Source organism: Dermatophagoides farinae, chromosome 6 (genome assembly GCF_024713945.1).
Source record: "Dermatophagoides farinae isolate YC_2012a chromosome 6, ASM2471394v1, whole genome shotgun sequence".
NCBI classification, from domain to species: Eukaryota; Metazoa; Arthropoda; class Arachnida; order Sarcoptiformes; family Pyroglyphidae; genus Dermatophagoides; species Dermatophagoides farinae.
In genome coordinates this window covers 1,244,652-1,265,061 of record NC_134682.1, presented here as the reverse complement: position 1 = coordinate 1,265,061, position 20,410 = coordinate 1,244,652, and the positions used below count along the sequence as shown (strand labels likewise).

General features: G+C 29.9%; 3 protein-coding genes across 3 annotated transcripts; 1 reads left to right on the top strand and 2 right to left on the bottom strand.

Annotated features, from left to right (window-relative positions):
- The first annotated feature begins 509 nt into the window (after positions 1 to 509).
- LOC124493823 (tRNA (adenine(37)-N6)-methyltransferase) lies at positions 510 to 1,837 on the top strand. Its single transcript, XM_047056930.2, has 2 exons — positions 510 to 949; positions 1,008 to 1,837. Exons 1-2 carry the CDS (start codon positions 520 to 522, stop codon positions 1,565 to 1,567), a joined length of 990 nt encoding a protein of 329 aa, XP_046912886.2. The 5' UTR covers positions 510 to 519; the 3' UTR covers positions 1,568 to 1,837.
- Positions 1,591 to 4,749, bottom strand: TM9SF2 (transmembrane 9 superfamily protein member 2). The gene is made up of 3 exons (XM_047056912.2): positions 4,324 to 4,749; positions 2,342 to 4,260; positions 1,591 to 2,264 (listed from the first exon to the last, which is right to left on the bottom strand). The coding sequence occupies exons 2-3, from the start codon at positions 4,147 to 4,149 to the stop codon at positions 2,039 to 2,041; spliced, it is 2,034 nt and encodes a 677-aa protein (XP_046912868.1). The 5' UTR covers positions 4,150 to 4,260; positions 4,324 to 4,749; the 3' UTR covers positions 1,591 to 2,038.
- Positions 4,750 to 4,865: 116 nt separating this feature from the next.
- Positions 4,866 to 12,574, bottom strand: fbp (fructose-1,6-bisphosphatase). Its single transcript, XM_047056928.2, has 8 exons — positions 12,032 to 12,574; positions 7,940 to 8,195; positions 6,834 to 6,888; positions 6,677 to 6,765; positions 6,472 to 6,609; positions 6,363 to 6,401; positions 5,624 to 5,701; positions 4,866 to 5,277 (listed from the first exon to the last, which is right to left on the bottom strand). Exons 1-8 carry the CDS (start codon positions 12,196 to 12,198, stop codon positions 5,092 to 5,094), a joined length of 1,008 nt encoding a protein of 335 aa, XP_046912884.1. The 5' UTR covers positions 12,199 to 12,574; the 3' UTR covers positions 4,866 to 5,091.
- Positions 12,575 to 20,410: the final 7,836 nt, after the last annotated feature.

Genomic DNA, 20,410 nt, shown 5'->3' with positions numbered 1-20,410 from the left:
TGATCAACAAAAATAATAGTTCCTTTTTTTCCCCAGTACATCATCATTATCATCACGCTTCGCGCCTGTCCAGACTGGGCCTGCGGGGCTGACTAATTGACGGTCATCTATTTGATGCAAAAGCTGCATCAAGGCGCGAAGCTAAACAATTAAAAAAAGCATTATCAAAGCTACATCTCACCACTTCAGAAACCTTTTACCGACAGATGGCTCTGAAAGCATTCTCAAAAAACACTGCTCAAAGGCATTCCCTACTGTTGGATGTATACATACAGACAAAATTTCCTTACTCTTTTATATTATACAGTAATACCCCGCTTAACGCGGGGTTACGTTACAAAAATTCTGAGCGTTAAGCGAAACAGCGCTAAGCGGGGCTATTTTTACATAATGCATTTTTACCCTTCATATACAATGTAACAATGTAATGTAATGTAGTGTAATTGTACAGCGTTATATCGAATCAGCGCTAAACGGGGCAGCGTTAAGCGGGGTATTACTGTATATACATATATACATATGTATATATATATGATGATGATTATTATGGAAACAACCAAAGTGACCAATAATAATGATAAAACCGAACAAAGCCGTATTGATGAATTTAAAATTGATTACGATATCGTAAGTATCGGTGTTGTTGAATCGATATTTAATAGAAAAAATGGTACACCACGTCAATCGGGAATCTGTCCACAAAGTAAAGGCATCATTCGTATACATAAAAAATTATTCAATAATCCGTCACATCCATTGATCGGTATCGAAAAGTTTTCATATTTATGGATTATTTTCTATTTTCATGAAAATCGAAATAAACGTCGTTTCATTGCCAAAGTACATCCACCCAGGTTGGATGGCGCAACTTGTGGTGTGTTTGCATCACGTGCACCACATCGACCTAATCCATTTGGTTTGACAATTGTCAAATTGGATCGTGTGGAAGGTATTTTTTTTACTTTTTTTGAATTATATAAACTATGAACGTTTTCAATAATTTTCAGATGGATGTTTATACGTATCCGGTTTGGATATGATTGATAAAACTCCTGTAATCGATATAAAACCATACATTGTTAAATATGATTATCCATACGATGATTCGATAATCATTTCCAATCCATTCAATTCAAATATTGAACAAAATGAAAACCAAAAGGATTTTGAACCAGAGAAACCTATGATTCCTGAACAAAAAACTGAAAAACTTGGTTGGATCGATGGTGAAATTGTTAATGAAATTCAAGTGGATTTTACTGTTCGAAGCCTACAACAATTATCTTGTTTCCATCCGTATTCATTTCATGGGGACAATTTTTCACAATGTGATCATTGTTTTCGTTTATTTCATGATGAAAATGAAGCAAAAAAAGCAATCATTAATCTATTACAAGCAGATCCACGATCAGTTTATCGGCGAAAAAAATGTATAGATCGTTTATATTATTTTACCATAGATTCTATACATATAACGGCTTGGTTTGACATTGAAAGTGATATGGTTGAAGTGATAAAAATTAAACCATGGAATCCGACAAAAACAACTGAACAACAACAACAATAATAATAATTCAATCAATTTGGTTATCAATTCTACAAGAATATATATTATTTTTATTTTTTTTTATACAAATGATAATTCTATTATATTTAGGCATTTCGTATATATTGTGAATTATTGAACATAAATTGATTTTTCATTTTTGATTAACCAAAAAAAAGTAGTAGTAGTAGTAGTAGACAAAAAAAAATATCATCAAATACAAATAAAGATCAAATTAGAATCATATTTTTCTTTCATCTCAATCATCATTAGAATAAATAATTAATTACAATAGTTTTTTTTTGTTTCTTAAAAATTCAAACACGTGTTTTGAAAACGCCTACTTTTGTAAGCGAACAAACAACGTTGACTGAAACGATTCACATGTGGGTTTGTTTGTGTGTGAGTGTGTGTCTGTATGATACGTGTACAATTGGATCTTGATATTTTTTTTTCATTTTGATTGGAATTTATTATAGTGTTATTAAACTTTTAATCCACTTTGACAACGCTATAGATTTTTCTTACGAACCATAAACAGGCAAAAAATCCAACCGTACCGGTTAATAAAAAGAATAAGAATACCATGATTAATGTATAGCCAAAATATAATAATGTCGATATTGTTCCGGTTATGGTTAGTTTAGTTAGAAAATAATGAATACAATAAACGAACAAATAGAATGATGTAAAGCCAGATGTTAGAAATGATCGCCACCTGTATATTTATGCAAATATAAAAATGTCAATTTTTAAAAAATACAATTTTAAAATCTATTTATTTATTATACATACCACCAATGATAATCTTCAGCACATAGATGAAAATAACACAATAGGATTGTTGTTTCTGAACAGGTAATTATCAATATGATAAATACTAGAAACAAGAATCCAAACATATAATAAGTCTGATTTGACCATAAACTATTCAATAAGAAGAATAATTGAATAAATATACAGCCAAATGGTAATATTCCACCCATTATAATACCGGGCAATGGTTTAGTATATACGGATTGTTCCGGTATCTGTCGTGGAATCTGATTTGTTCGAACCGGTTGTTCAATTGCACGTTTACGGAAACCAAAATAGGCTCCAACAAATGTTAATGGAAGTGATACCAAGAACCATAAAGCCAATAAAGCAATCAATGTTGAGAATGGTACTGCAGCCGAGCTACCTTTGATCCATAATATGATGTTCATAACGAAAAATAATGAAAATACAATGCCTGGACATAAAAGTGATGTTAACAGAACGTTCATTTTCCAACGATAACCACCACATGATTTGTAGATGCGTGCCGAAACATATCCGGCCGGTGTACCAAGACAAACATATAGTATGAGAGCACAGGTCATCAATGCACCACGATTAGCTGGTGATAAAAATCCAAGACAAGCGAAAAACAATGTAATCACTGTCATACACAAAACTTGAACACCAGAACCAAGAAATACTGACAACAGCATACAATGTTGAGGGGAACGAAATATATCTCCATGAACTAATTTCCAACCAAATTCTTCTTGAGCATCATCTTCAAGATCAATTTGATTATATCGAGCAATATCTTTATGAAGGGTACGTAACAATATCATAGCTACCATACCGGTAAGAAATAAAACAATGACCAATGAATTAAGAATTGAAAACCATTGAATATTCGTATGTGGCATTGAATCAAGAATATAATCCCATCTTGATGACCATTTTATATCATTATATTTAGTAAAATACACTGAATATGTATAATAGACATCGATTATTTGATCTTTACTCAATTCATTAGGAATTTCCATCGGTAATGGATTTGATGGACAATCGGATGGTGTTTGTGGTTGTTGTTTATGTTGTATACTTTTTGGTACAATATTCACAGCAATAATTCGACCACCATGATCACCAAAACCAACACCCCAGGCTTCATTTTGACCACTATGAAATGTAATAGTTATATCAACGTGATTGAACAGATAAAATGTATCTTTTTTGTTGAATAATATGTTCATTACGCAGGCATCTTTAGCGATGCCTTCTTTATCCACATAACAGCCCATAGGAAATCCAGTTGAACAATATTTCTGTCCACCAAAATTATCAACATTATAACACCATGTAACGGGCATATTGTCCACAATCCATCGATGTTGATAATTTTTCATCATACCTTTTTTTAATGCTTCTAATTTTTCAAAATCTTCACGTTTCGATGTATCATATTGTTTATGGCATAGAAATTTACATTGTTCATTTTTCAGAAAACTTATATTATATGGAGAAGCTCGAATACGTTCACCAAATACAATTTGGCCAAGATTTTCAACCGGTGCTTCATTTTGATTGATTGCTTGACAAAAATCAAAATGAGAATATTCATATGGTATAACAGAATCTTCGGAATCTAAACGATTAACAAATAATTTAACATCCGAACGACAATTATCGGCCGGTTTATTGAATTCACAATAATTAACCGGTGCTAAACCAGGCAAATAAAATGCCCAAGATACATTTGCTAGAAATATCAATGTGATCGTAGTCGTCAATAATAATGATGAACGTGTACATGATTCAAATTTTTCTCTTATTATCAGCATTATAATTTTGTTGTTGGTTTTATAGATTATCTTGCAGCAATAACATCAACAAGTTGTTACTTTTGAACATTGATGAGATGGATGAAATGAAATAGACCAAATGTTTAAAATCTGAAAAAAAATTCAAAATTTCATTACCACACTTTGTTTTAATTGCAATGAGATGATACATACGATAATCTTTTCGTTCTAATAAGGATCAATGGAATTATTAAATGGCAACCGTAATCAAATCAATTACAATAATAATAATGATGATGACGAATGCCACAATTTATGAAAATGGAGTTTAGAAAAAAAAAATTTTTTCTGTGTAAATGACACACACACACATATATCAACCAACAAATCGACAAACAAACAAACGATGATGATGATTTGGATAATGATGATATGAGCCTTATACTTGATGAGATTGGCAATCGTTGATTATAATTATAATTCCAATTGTAATAAATAATAATCATCAACAAAAAAAAAACTTAAAGAGAGAAAATTAATAAAGACACGCCATACATCACAACCAAATGTACAACAACACACAGAAACATTCTATTTAGGCATTTCAATAATACTCCTCACACACACACACACACACACACACACACAAAAAAAACAATATACACGCACAAACATACAACGTGGATCATTAATAAAGGACGTGTCCAGTGGATATATTCTGTGATTCTTTAAATGTCAAAAATGTGTGCATGGCCTTTTCTTTTTTTTTTTGTTTTTACATTTTTTAAAAACTTTTATTTTAATCTCAAAATGTAGTAAATTTGAATCAAAATCATCATCATCATTAAAGATGATATGTAATTTTTTTTTTGGAATTAAAGTAAAAAGAAAACTTTTTGGAAAAAAAACATGGAAGAACAATTTTGTTGTATGGAGAAATTCGTTTTCATCACAATTACAAATTAATCTCGTTGATTATATTCATTTGACATTTTGATAGCAATCAATAAGTTCTTGAACATCATCACGTGATCCAAGAAATACGGGCACACGTTCATGAATTTTTGTTGGTTGATGATCCAATATTGGTATGTGTCCAGTGGTTGCTAAACCGCCTGCTTTTTCAATAATATACGCCATTGGATTGCCTTCATACATTAAACGAAGCTGAAATGAAAAAAAATGCAATGAATATTACTGTTTTGTGACAAATAATTTCCGGAATAAGTTAATCAAAAAAAAAAAAATCATTATCATTATGGACAAGATTCATGTCAAAGTATATTCCATAATCATCAATTACATTTATAAATAATTCTAATAAAAAGGAAATGCAAATCTGCCATTTTAACTCAATTGTTTGCCGTGGGAAACACCTCAATACTCATAATAATGATATATATAATGTCAAACTTCAATCATGATTATTTAATATGACAATCATCATGAATGAAATGAGAAAAAATCAATCTGAGAAAGTGGTCCTATTTATATATGAAAATGTAAATTTTACCTTGCCATTTGGTGCATCTTTAGTGGCTGGATACATGAATATTCCACCATATTTCAATGTACGATGAACATCGGCAACCTAGTTTAGTGTGAAAAGAGACAAATAAAAATAAGATGATCTAATGATGATGATGATGATAATGATTTTTCCATGTCGTGTGTGTGTGCATGTGTGTATTTATCGATCGAAATTAATTTGAATTATTATTATTATAAATGCACAAGATCGGTTCGGACCAATTCCCTATGGTCAACTAAATATATTTCACATGTGATGATATCAACAACAAAAAAAAACAAACAAACAAACAAACAAAACAAAACACAAAAAAACAATCAATAATGTTGTTTGGTTTCATTCCATTATGAGTTTCAAACAATGACAAGATATAATTTAATTTGATGATTAACAACCTTACACTATAACTACTATTACTAACTGTCTGGCGACTTTATCATTTTGGTATTTTCTGTATTTGTTTCCAATGAAAAATTGTTCAGATTTAAATATGCCACAAAGCTAATAAAAAATGATGCAAATGATTCTATCATATACAATCATTATCGTTGTTGATGATGAATGAATTTTTTTTTTTTGCTAGCCTTAATGATCAAAATGGTAGTTGAGTGGAAAGATAAACAAATGAATGAATGAAAACAATAAAATAAAACAGCGCCCGGAATGAATGAATGAATGAATTATAATGATGATGATGGTGGTAATAAAACAACAAACAAACCATTGAACCAACATAACGTGCACCATATGATTTACCAGTCTGTGAGGGAAATTGAAGATAATTAATTCACACATTTATCATCATTATGGATTGATTGTTATTTATATACCGTTGGATGTTTTTTAGCATTGACATATTTTTTAACAGCTTCATCCCATTGTGATTCATAACCTTCATTAATGCTATAGATTTTACCACGTGATTTAATTCTCATATCTGGATCGGTAAGAACAAATTCACCGATTGCCTATTGAAGAAAAAATGGAAAATTTTTTTTGAAATGAAAAAAAAAGATAAAAAAATCTCGCACTTACCGGATCAAGAAGAAATCCATTAACAGGTCCACCACCAGCGCTCAATACGATCATTGTTGCACTGCCGTATAGTGCATAACCAGCAGCAACTAAATGATAATGATCAGGATCATTTAGCGAAAAAAAACAAGAAAAAAAAATCAAAATTTGAATTTACCAATTTTTCGTCCTGGCTGCAATGCATCATTAATTGCAGGAGCATTATTATGGTCCTTTTATATATATATGCACAAACGATGATCATATGATGATGATAATGAATGAAGAAACAGTGAAAAAAAAATATTAATTAATAACGATTACTTAGTATGAATAAATTATCAAAAAAAAGAGATGAATAAGATTTTATATGAAAGAAAAAGTTTCATAATTGGAACGAAAAGTGTGGGTGTATGTGCGTGTGTGTGTGTGTGTGTGTGTGTGTGTGTGTGTGTATGCAGATTGTGCATCTTAATTAATGAGATTCAATATTCAGAATCAAGAATCTATACCGCAGATTATTTGTATTGGTATGTGTTGGTTATACAAAGGACAAATCAAGGTGATATTCATTTTTTTGACATTAAACACATCGATAACATGATCGAACGTTGTTTTTTTTGTGTCGACAAGTTTTACCATTTTTCTACCTGATAAAAAAAATCAAAAATCATTGATATCAAATGATAAATAAAGGCTAGGAAGTTTTTCTCTTTATTCAATCGAAAATTGCATGATGATCAAATGATATTGATTCAGAAAAAAATTGAGAATTTGTGTTCCACACAGGATTTTTTTTTTGTTTTGGTTTTGACTTTGCATGACTATTCAAAAACTAACAAATAATAATAATTCAACCGTAGAACAAAAAAAAACAAAAAAAAAATGGTCAAGAATTGACCAGAATCATAATCATAATAATAATGGCACGCAATATTGACAAAATTATCATTATTGCAATTGTAGCAATAGATTGGATTCTAATATCAAATTCTACTATTTGATTGCAATGATATAAGAAGAAAAAATTGTCAATGATGATCACCATTTGACCTTACACACACACATATTGTATCAAATAAATATTTCATCATTTTTCTGTTTTCTTTTTGTTAATATTATCGTCATCATCATCATTTCGATTGCAATTTTGTCCAATAATTTTTCTTTCTTTTTTTCTACGGATCTGAATGATCATTTTATCGTTCATTTTGTTTTTTCATTTTTTTTTATTTACTTTCATTTTCATCATTTTATGATGATTATGATGATGATGATTTTTACCTTTTTATAAATGGCAAATATTGAACCAATCGAAACCAAACAATCGATATTTGACGAACCATCCAATGGATCGAAACAGACAATATATTTACCTTGACGTTCGGTTTCCACTTCAATTACCGTTTCATTTTCTTCCGATACCAATAGACAAGTTGTATATGATGATTTAAGCATATTGATAAACAGATCATTGGCAAGTACGTCCAATTTTTTTACCTCTTCACCTTGTACGTTTGTCGATCCGGAAACACCATATCTGATGAATAAAATTAAAAAATATGAATGAAAAATGAGATGTAAATTGTTCGTTTATTTTTATATATGAAAATTGTTGTTGCAAAACATTTTCATTGGACATGAAATTCATCAAAATTTTGCTTGTTTGTTCCAGTATTCAATAAATTACCGTTATTGTCATTTGATTTTCAATAAAATCATTCATGGTTCAATATATTTGACATTATCATTCAATTTAATTGAATCAAACATCACAGAATGATAATCAAATCATTTTTTCTATATCGAAACAAAACAAAACAAAAATAAAAATAAAAATCTATACAGCCAAAACACATTCCGCAGAATTGAAGGAAAAAAAACTACCGAAAATCGAACGTGATGAAAATAAACGATCAAAAAAAAATGTCCGAAACAGAAAAATTCCGAGAATATAAAAAAAAGAGAAAACAAATTCATTCACTCATCATCATCATCATTTGAAACACATCAACACACATTGGGCAAAAAATATTATTTGTGTGCATCGATGAAATAGAAATCAAAATAAAGTAAAAAAAATTCACACACCCACACACACAGAGGTCAAACAGAATAATTTTGCCTACAGTTACAATGTTTGAATTTCAAATTAACTTTTTTTTTTATTTGCTTTTGCTGCTGACAATTTGGTGATTTTCAATTTTTTTTTTAATTGCCAAACATGAGAAACAAAAAGTGACCAATTTGTCGCCTTTTTGTGCACGCTAAATTCAATTCAAAATTGAAGTTAAAAAAAAAGTTTCAGAAACAAAAAATACCAAATTCACCTGAAAAAAAAAGAATTTAGTTTGTTTTTTGTTGTTGTTGTTGTTGTTGAATTTGGGTTGTTTGAATACAAAACTTGGAATTCTCGGTTTTTTTATATAGTCAAGTGAGGATATTGAAAAATTCTAAACGAATCGACAAAAATCCTGCATATGTCAGGTGATGCGTGTGTGTGTGTGTGTGAGTGATTGTTTTTGTCACACACAGAGACAAAAACGGAAATGAAAGTTTGTCTTTTTCAAATAGAAAAAAAAATTCATTTCGTAAAGTTTCAGAATGAAATGAAGATTTCTACATTAAAAACAAGAAGAAGAAGAAGAAGAAGAAATGTCATTTAAAATTCAATAAGATGGGTAAACAGAGAAGAAGGAAATTCACGACATTGAATCATCATTATTATTGAGAAAAAGTTTTACGATCTACCTTTCCGATGGCTAAATATATTGTGTGAGAACAAATGTCGAAAGCGGGCAAAAAAAAAAAAAAGAAACACGGAAATCCAGATGTGAATATATACCAGATGAGAAAAGTTTTTTTTTTGAAAATAAAATCACATGCTGTGTATATTTCAAAATAGAAAAAAAAACAACGCTAATTATTGAGAATCAAAGTTGAAACTCCATGTGTGTGGTTTTTCTGTCATCATCATGATTTGGTAACTGTGGTGAAAAAAAACCAATGACAAACTGAATACTGGAATTCAAGAATTTTCTCAGGCAATCTTTTATTTTTTTTTTCTTGTTGAAAAAGTAAACAGCCTGCCATTGGCATCTTTTCCTGTTGAAGATGGTAATACATCTTCATCCATGACATTCATCATTCATTTGACAATTATTACATCAAGATTCTGGAAAAGTTTTACGGAAAAATTAAAAAATTGATTAATTGAATAATGATTATGATGGTCAGAATATAATGAAATGGACATGGACAAGAATTTATCATTAGTGGAAAGCCGAAAAAAAAACTTTTTCATATTTCATATTATGCAAATCTTTTTTTTTCATCCGAATACAAAACGAGCATGTCAGAGCATTCTTTCGTTCTTAAAATGGCTTATTCGATTTGTGTGTGTGTGTGTGTGTTTGTTTGTGACTGAATCGCCGAAAAAATTCAAATATTCTTCATTCATTTCATAACTACAGAATCCGCCGAAACGGTTAAAAAGCCGGTTATGATTTATTCATGTTTTCATATTCACTCTCTCTCTCTTTCTCTATGGTTACTTTATCAGTTGCCAGTTTTTCATAAAAGTTTGGCGTCATCGCTGTTGTTGTTGTTGTTTTTTAATATCAAATTATTATTTTTTTTTCACCTTGTTACAATCATCATTCATATTAGTGGTTTGAACATTTGAAAAAGAAAATAAATAAATAAATAAAAAAAAATGAAAACCGATTTTCAATTATCAAAACATAGACATTTCAACAAGCAGCTGTAAGCCGTATGTTTTTATTTCATTTGAAATTTTATTCTGCTCCTGGATCCTCATATATTATAATTGGATGAATCTTTATTCTGTCATTTTTATCTAATTAACAAACAGCAAAAAAAAAACAATGATGAACATAAATTGATAAAAATAAATATAAGAAAATGAAAAACGAACCATTTTCTTTAATTTTGTGACTGTGTGTGTGTGTTGGAGAGAGAGACACAGATAAAATTTATGCATTCAACAGCGAAAAAAAAAACAACAACAACAACAACAGTAATGACAAGAACATGTTCGTATTTGGCTTCTGGTTTATTTTTCTTGTGTTTATTTGTTTTCATTTTCTTCTTGTTTGTTCATTAGAAACGGTTGATTCTAATATATGCTAATCATAATGGTTCATGTTCTTTAGCAACAACAACAACAAAAATTTGTGAAATGAATTTTTGACTCATACACACACATACGAAACCGATTCAAATATCAAACCGACAGACTACTAAACAACACACACACACACACACACAGAGTCATTATTATTGTTGTCGTCGGTATCTTGTTCGTTTGTTATTGTCGTCATTTTTGTTTGTAATTCATTTTTTTCTTTCTCTCTCTCTCTCATTTCAAATTCATTTACTTGTCATTTTAATTCATATTCTTGGAAATTATTCTCATCGTGGTACAGGGGAAAAAAAATTATACAACCACCACCATCAACCACCACCACCAATGACAACAACAACGACAATCAAACCTGAATTGAAATACCAAACAAAAAAAAACCACTTAATGAATTGTGTTGTTCATCAAGCCAAAGGCTCTATTCTATGCGAACATTGTTGTTGTGTTTTTTTTTTAAAAGAAAAAACCGGATTCATCAGAATTTTTGAAAGAATCAAAAAAGAAATTGAAGAAGGCAAAAAAAAAATTGACCGCCAAATATACAATATATTGTGTGTGTGGTCATCCATTCATTAATAACACACACACACACACACACACCCATTAAAAATGTACGCCTCATCAAATTCTATCAATGTTTATCATTATCAAACTGCATATATTCTATATTCTAGAAATTTTTTTTTTTGAATCTCATCCATTCATTATCTTCATTGTGTGTGTGTGTGTGTGTGTTTGGCAATATTATTTTTGTTCATGGATCACATTTTTCTCCACCTTTTTCTTTTTCTTCATATCCATGATCATAATTTGTAATATTGATGGTGGTGGCAGTTTTATGATTCAAATAGAAAAAACTACATGATCATCATCTACGTCGTCGTCGTCGTCGTCATCTTTGACTATCATCGTCATTTGTGGTTGATGATGAAGAATTATTTTACTTTACTTTACCGTTCAGTGATTACCGTTAATTATTAATAAGAGTTTCCTATCTATGTCTATGATTTTCACTGGAATATTTATGTTTGTATGTATGTGTTTCATATTTTCTAAGGACAAAAGAACCAAAAAAAAATCCGTTACCATTTGGTTCACATCGTCAATGAAGAAAAAGAAGACAAAAAATTTCGTTTTTCATTTCACATTTTGTATTTGTTTGGATCATCATCATATTGTGAAAAAAAAACAAAACAGAAAACAATACTTACAATCTTGCAATACCGGCTTTACGTACGGCTGATGATACGGCTTTGATTGCTGTTTGTAATGCATTCAATAATGTGGTCAATTCACCAGTAGCATCTTTACGTGATCGTTGTTCAGTGATTACATAACGTGTTAATGTCATACAATTTGTATCGATTGGTTGAGCCATTTTTTCTTTTTGGTTCAAAATTCAAACAAAAAAACTACGGATTAATGACAACAAAAAACAATTCCAATCAAATAACAAGTAAGTCGATCAGTTTTTTTAAGGAAAAATCATCAGCACATTTTATTTTATTTGATTTCAATATATCGATAATCGATTGATAATAATTGTTATAAATATGTTTAATATATGGTGAGTTTTGATATTCACATACACCAACACACATTTTCTTCGTGCTTTTTCTTCATCAATGATCATCAATGGCATCGCTAATGAACTTTGGATTTGATGATAAACAAGCAAACACACACACACACACACACACACTTGTTTGACTAGTTTTTTGTTGTTGTTTTTATGTTTGGCCATATTTCTGGTTTATTCATCAGTTTCAATACTACTCACAAATATATTTTTTTCTATCGATGTTTCTCATCATCTTCATTATCAACTATTGTATTTCAATGGTGGTGGTGGTGGTGGTGGTAGTTGTGTGTGTGTGTGTGATGTATGTGCATTGTATGTGTGGATAAACTAGATTTTTTTTTCAATGTCATCATGGCTAAATTTTCTTTGTGATGACTGTATTTGTGTGTTGTTGTTGTTGTTGTTGTTCAAGTTATTTTTCCATTTGTTTTATCCTTTTAAATATATTCATTCATTCAATATGTATGGTAATATGGTAATTATGATCAATATAATCTATAATCACATTATATCATCAATGATATGATGATCGTATAGTTTTACACGACCATACAACTGAATCGATTATTACATGGAATCTGGATGAATGAATATTTTTTTTTTTTTTGAGTGTTAGCTAGAGAATCTTGCTGTTTTTTTTTCTTTTCGATTCAATCAAAATTATCATATTATTATTATTATTATTCTCGTGGAAACGTTGTCTTAGTTTTTTTTCCCAATATGTGATCAATTATTCAATCATTTTTTTTTTTCTTTTGCATTGAAAACAATCTAGACAGATTTGAAAAGCTTTTAACATACTCAATCATCAATAATGATGGCAACAATGAAAAAAAAAAGAAAAAAAAATGTTATGGAAATAAGCTTGTTGACAGTGTGTGTGTGTGTGTGTGTGTGTGCTAATCAAATTTACATTACATTTTCCGTTATTGAACTATAATAATAATAACCACTTAATGTTGTTGATGTAACAAAACAGCAGTAGCAGAAAAAAAAACGATAGAAAAATGAAAATGTTTTTTTTTCACTCTAAGCTGTCAAATTTTTTTTTTGTTGAAGAAAAAATTCCAATGAATTATGTCAGAATTGAAAATAAAACTGTTGACGAATTTGATTGAATTTAATGAAATTCATGTTAATATGTTGAATGAATATGGGGAAACAAAAATTCAGTTGCTAGTCATTAGTATTGGGTTTTTTTTTTTTTTTGGAGCATTTACGATGAAAAACACAAGAAAAAATGAAAAACTTGAACTTTCATGATCGTAAAACACTATTCTTGATTCTTGATTCTTTTTTTTTGTTCCATCGATATCAAATTTTTTTTCACGGTCTTTAAATTTTATTTTTAAAATTTTTGTTGTTGTTGTTGACCATTAATAATAATGGTCGTGGTTTTTGTTTGAAAATTTTTTGATATTCGGCTTTTTTTTTGTTCGTGTTTCGGCCGTTGTTTTTTGGCCGAAAAAAATATTCATTTAATATGGTTGGCCTTTGTGTGTGTGGTCGTGTGGATTTTGGTGAAAAACACCCACACACACACATACCAAACATGGGATTTTCTACTCAAAATCAATCACAACAGCAACAACAACAACAACGCACAAACACCTAATGACGTCCGGAATCCGAAAACAAAATAGAGCAAGTGACCAGTGAGAAAAAAAATCCCATTTTTGAACGAAAAAAAAAAAACAAATGAAAAAAAATTCATAAAATTCCTGCATCAATGTTACATTTGGTTTTTTTGTTTCTGGAACACTTCATTTTCTTTTTCTTTTTTTCGAAAAAAATCAAGTCGTAATCCAATTACACTTTTATATATATTCATTATTACTATTGTGTTCATCTTATTGAATTGTGGAATGTTTGTTTTCATATGTGCTTGGACACACAGTAGCTGAACATAATCCTGGACCAACAATTTTGGGTAACAACTACTTGAAAAGAAACAGGTACACTTTTGATTCGTCGTCATCAACGTTTTTTTTTGTTGTTGTTGTCGACACGTTTTTATTGTTCTTTTTTTTCGTTGTTGTTGTTGTTGTTGTTGTTGTTGTTGATGATGATGATGGAACAATAATAATGATAATGATAACAATGAAGGCTTTCAACAACAACAACAACAACATAATGATGATGATGATCATCATCATCATCATAGCAATACAATGGGATATAAAAGTTGCATTGAGATTTTCAGTTTTCTATGGCTAGAATTTTCATAAATGATAAAACAAACCGGATAATGCATACATCCTATATATATACAAATAATGCTTGGATAAAGATTAATGTCACGTTAATAGTACGGTAATGATGATATGATGATGATGATAATAATGACAGGATGACAATATGGCCATGATGATGAATAAATAAGTTTATTTTCCACTTTTGAAATACTAGATTTTTTTCTTGAATTTCTTAATGAATATCATCAATAATTATCATTGAAATGAATGAAATATGAAATCTATACAGTGGACACCCACACCCGCCCACAAACACATATACACAATAACGGTTGTTGAACAACCGAATGGACAATAAACGTTTTGTATTTTCCCAATCGAATATGATATCGGCCACATTTATACATTATATACACATACACTCAGGTAAAATCAGAATTACCCAAAACAAACGCCTTTATTGAGTCCAGATATTATTAGTGCAAACAAATAAAACCCCCAGAAGCGTTGAAGTAAACACAATGAATTGTTGTTCAATAGATTGATCGATCAATCAATTGATCGACCTAACCATTCATTGTTTAGCCTATATATTCCGGGGAAAACATCTTAATTTGTTTGCCAGCAAAAAAAAAATCACTGGAAAAAGTAAAGAAATCCAGCAGCGTTGATTTTCATCACATTTATTAATTTTTTTTTCCACATTGTTGGCCTTTTGTTTCTATAGAATCTTTTTTTTGTGTTTTGTTGTTTCATCATACACCATTAGCTTAAAAGACCATTGTCCAGAAGTTTTTTTTTTGTTTGTTTGTTTGTTTGTTGCTGACGTCTATTTTTTTTACAGTCTCAAAATCATAATCATAACAATAATAATGAATTGACAAGAAGATTCTTGCCTTCTATTGTTGTTGTTGTTGTTGTTGTTATTATTATTTGTTTCTCATGTAATGAGATTGTTGAATTTTTTTTTTTTGCTGTTTTGCTTTGTTCTTGCTGTTATTGGTGTATTGTAGTAGGACGACTTACATATATGGATTGATATGCCTTATTAATGTGTCTAAACAAAATAATAACAACAACAACAACAACAACAACAACGACGACAACAACAACAAGAAGTAGAAAAATCATCATCATCATCATTCAAATATAAACAAGCAAGCGTACAACAAAAAAAAGAATTGATTCTCATAGAATCCATCTATTGCATGTGTATGTATGTATGTATGTTGTAGCTCCAGGTTGTCTACTGGTTGTATGTCTGTTGGTTTTCAGGTTTTTTTTTCTTCCATTATTCTGTAGCAAAAGAATCGAAATTTTCCAATATTAATAGTGGTGAGAGAATTTTTTTTTATTTCATTTTACATCAAATAACTAATGTCATAGTATGGTATGGTATGTCATGTAGTGCTACTTTTATTCGACCAATGCAATGTATACCAGGAAAAAAAATTGATTCAGGTAAATCATAGTTAGCAGGCAATAGGCCACTGTTTTATATATTGAAAAATGTTCAGTTTTTTTTCGTCGTTGTCGTTGTTGTTGTTGTTGTTGTTGTTGTTTGGGTTGTGCGATGCTATTGTCACACACACACACACAATGGTATCCAAACGGAAAAAAAATCGAAATTGAAACACTAAATCAGTTTTGTGTACGAAAAAAATGGAGAGAGACCAAGAAAAAAAAAATGAATAAAAATAATATGTCCACAAACCATGAGAAAGTTTTTCGGTGATGTGAAAAATGAAAAATCGAATTTTACTAAACTTTCAGTCGGTTGTATGCACATACATCATCTTTGAATGATGATGGTGTTGGTGATGGTGATGGTGATGATGATACCCAATGAATATACCTGAGATAGGTACATCGGACCTGGTAAAGTTTTCTAGGTCTGTGTGAATGTGGTGGTGGTGGTGATCTAAAGAAAGTTCGGAAAAAAATTGAAAAAATACAATGAATTCGGTGATGGAACAGAAAAAAAACGCCATTTAAGGAGGTGAAGCCGACCGATCACCCACGCACACACACACACACACCAAACCAGAATTGTACGGTTTTGTGTTTGTGGCCATTTTTTTCCAAGTTTTTTTTTTTTTTGTTTGGCAAATGATAATTTCGTGTCGATTTTTTTTTCATTTTGTCCATGCGGATGACATTTGATGATCAAATTGTTTTGTATTCATTTAAGAAAAAAAAACCACAAAATTCCAGTTAATTGACCTATTGGCCAATCGACAAAGAAAGAAAAAAACTGTCCAAAGGTCAGTATTGAACATTTTTTTTCTTGCACACACACACACTGATTTGTTTGTCCAATAATGGCAATTTTTGCACTTTTTTTTCTTCTTCGTTTGTTTTTATCACATTCGTTGATTTTTCTTCGTTTGTTTGTTGTGTTTGTTGTGTTAATTTGAGCATGAATAAAACAAACAAACAAACGAAAAAAAAATTCTTGTTTATTGCCAATTGAGAATCGATATCTTGATATTTGTCCATGAGAATGAGAGAAAAAGAATAGAATTCCAATAAAGTCAATGGTAATATCATTACCATCATCATCATCATCCCCGGAAAATGTAAATTCAATTTATCTTTCGGTGCCTTTTTTCTACTTTTTCTTTTACCATCATCATCATCATCAGTATCATCATTATTCTCTCGGTTAATTTGGATTGGAATTTTGAAAACTTTTTCGGCTTGTTTCGTTTTGGCTCTGCTTTGATGAGCTTTAATATCAGGCAATTGGTTCGGTTTGGCAAGTTTTTTTTATATTCCTTTTTTTAAATGTCAAACAACATGACAATGTTTATGTTAACAAACAAGCAAAAAAAAAGATTTGAAAGTTTGACCATCATGGCTATATTCAATTGGTTATTTATCGACAACCAAATTGCTAATGGAAATTGGATCTGTCTGTGTGTATGTGAAGAAAAAGTTTCATTTTATTGATTAATTATTTCAGATACACTGTTTGTCTGAGTGAATGAAATGAATTCTTTTTTTTTTTTTCCAGTACCGGAAATTTCAATTTCGTCAAGAAAAAAAATGAGAAAATTCTCGACAAAAACAATACATATCAATTCCATCATCATTCATAAATTATGAATCAACATTTTTTTCCATCATCATCATCATCATCGTTGTTATTATTCTATTATTCTATCGACAATTATATATTGGCCAAAAAAAATGAAAATAAAAATTTCAAACAAACGCCATCTATCGTGATTGAAATTTTCAAATTATGAAATTTTTCATAATTTCCATTTCCAATGGACCAATAATAATAATAATAATAATAATTTATCGATGAAAAAAAAAAAAAATAAACGTTTGCGCCCAAGTGTCTGTGGTGTGGGTGTGTGTATCATGTATCATGTTCATATATATTGCAAACGCAAACACAGAATGCACACACACACACACACACACACCAAAAACACAGTGTGTGTGTGAGAAGCAAAAAAAAAATTGAGAATTTTTAAGAATTTTCGATTATTATTGGAAAATAGAATGCAATAAGATTTCATTTCATTCAGGCAATCATTGCCATCATCATCATCATTATTCTTTAATAATTGACGAACGAACAAACGAACGAACGAATGGTGATCACTATCGTGATATACTTTATATTATGATCAAACAAAGAAAAAAAAATTTTTTTTTTCGATATTTTCATTTACACAGACTAATATAGTGGTGGTGCTAGACACACCGTTATCTTTTTTTTATTATTATTGTTGTTGTTGTTGTAAGCAGCACACAATGATCATCTCTAGATTCTAGAATCAGTTACTTTTTTTGGGTTATTGTTGAAAAAAAAAACTCTGGCGCAAGAAAATTTTCTTCATTTTTTTTGTCTGTGTGTTTGTGGCTTCGTTTGGCATTTTTTTTTTCCATCTCAGTACCATCATTTTGACCATTCACACACATCCACCCACATAGACGACACCACGATGAATAATAAAGATTTTTCAAGGAAAAAAAATTCAAATATGTGGTGACTATTTGTGTGTTTCATAAACGTTTCGTAATATTATTTTGAATATTCAAATTTTTTATTAATAATGGAACTTTTTTTCAATTTGAAAATTAAAGTGAATTTTTTTTTCACCAGTGTGCTCGTGTGCTCGTGTGTGTGTATGATTAACACTTTTTGACATTTTTATTATTGTTGTTGTTGTCGGCATTGTTTAGGTTTCCGGTATATTATCTATATGTTATTCTTATATAATTTTCAATCGCTACAATCATTGAATATCATCATCATCATCATCATCGTCACCATTGTGTATGTATGATCCATTTTTATTTTTTTTTGTTTTGTTTTTTTCTGCTTACTCAGAAACAACATCGTTATTATTATTATTATTATTATCCATTGTCAACAAAGTTCATTCATCATTTCAACATTGATGTTAATGTGTGCGTGTGTGTGCGTTCCACCAAGTTTCTGGTGGAATTTCACAATGTTTTTTTTTTGCCTGCTCTCCGTTTTTTTTTGTATTAATGTTTATTAATAATTATAATGATGCCAGGAATGATTTGGAATGTGGTTGAGAGAGAGAGAGAGAGTGGTTTGGTTTTGCCGTGCTGTTGTTGTTGTTGTTGGTTTTTTTTTCTTGGTAGTTCCCCACCATTTTCATCATAATCATAATCATCATCATCATCATGTCAAATGATAAATAGTCACCACCCAGAATAAAGTGAAATGAATGAATAAATGAATGTATGACGCCATAGTTGTGTGGTTGTGGGTCGTTGGTCGTTGGTCGTTGTTGTTGTTAAGAATATTCATTCGTTTTTTTTGTGAGTTTTTAGTGTCGGTTTTTTTCTCTCAATTTGTCTGGCCTTTTGATATTTTTTGTTGTTGTTGTTGTTTATTTCTATGTGATGTCTGTATTTGTACGGAATTATACCAAGATGATGATGATGATTATAATCAAAATTTTTTTTTTAAATTCTATGAATCGTGATTCTGTGAATTTTTTTTTTGGGGGTCTTTAAAAATTCCACATAAATATGGAACACAAATAAAAATTGTCCACAATTTTGTCGACAGACGGCGTTGATTGTGGCTGAATATTTTTTTTTGTTCTGTTTTTCATTTCATTGTGATCTCTCGTGGGATTTTTATTTTTATTTTTATTTTTTGATGATACACGAAAATTAAAAATTAGGTTACACACATACACACACATACACACATGGTTTATCAAATGCCAAACCAGAATAATGGAAAAAGTAATCAAACAAATTGATTTGATGTCTATGATGAATATGTAGACGATATTATCATCATCATCATCAAAACCGATATTTCAATGTTTTGTCGGTGTGTGTGTGTGTGTGTGTGCGTGTTTGAGACAATTTCTATCGATGATCCAGGAATTGGTGATTCCCAAGCGGAGAAAATTTTTTTTTTTTTTTTGATTTGGATGATCGATTTTTATTGAATGGAAAAAAAGAAGAAATTTTGCTGTTCATTTTCTGTTGTTGTTGTTGTTGTTGTTATTTTTTTTACATTCAGTTAGCATTTGGTTTACGATTCTGGATACCAAAAAATAAAAACAACAACAAACATCGAGCTAATGGTTTGATATCATGATATACAAACGAAAATTAATTTTCAATGAAAAATCAAAAAAAAAAAATTGCTGCGGCAAATAAATGTTGTGTACTGGTGTAGATAAGATTACAAAAAATGAAAAAAAATTTCCCAGAAAAAAAAGAATCTTGATGATGAAAAGTTTTTTTTTCATTTTCTTCATTCCTGGTTATTTATTTCGTGGAACATAATTACGTGC

Coding starts and splice junctions, on each gene's coding strand:
- TM9SF2 (XM_047056912.2), bottom strand. CDS start 4,149: ATGCTGATAATAAGAGAAAAATTTGAATCATGTACACGTTCATCATTA. Junction 2,265..2,341: donor GCTGAAGATTATCATTGGTG/GTATGTATAATA, acceptor ATAAATATACAG/GTGGCGATCATTTCTAACAT.
- fbp (XM_047056928.2), bottom strand. CDS start 12,198: ATGGCTCAACCAATCGATACAAATTGTATGACATTAACACGTTATGTA. Junction 8,196..12,031: donor AAAGCCGGTATTGCAAGATT/GTAAGTATTGTT, acceptor TTTATTCATCAG/ATATGGTGTTTCCGGATCGA. Junction 6,402..6,471: donor ATGCTAAAAAACATCCAACG/GTATATAAATAA, acceptor TTTCCCTCACAG/ACTGGTAAATCATATGGTGC.
- LOC124493823 (XM_047056930.2), top strand. CDS start 520: ATGTATATATATATGATGATGATTATTATGGAAACAACCAAAGTGACC. Junction 950..1,007: donor CAAATTGGATCGTGTGGAAG/GTATTTTTTTTA, acceptor AATAATTTTCAG/ATGGATGTTTATACGTATCC.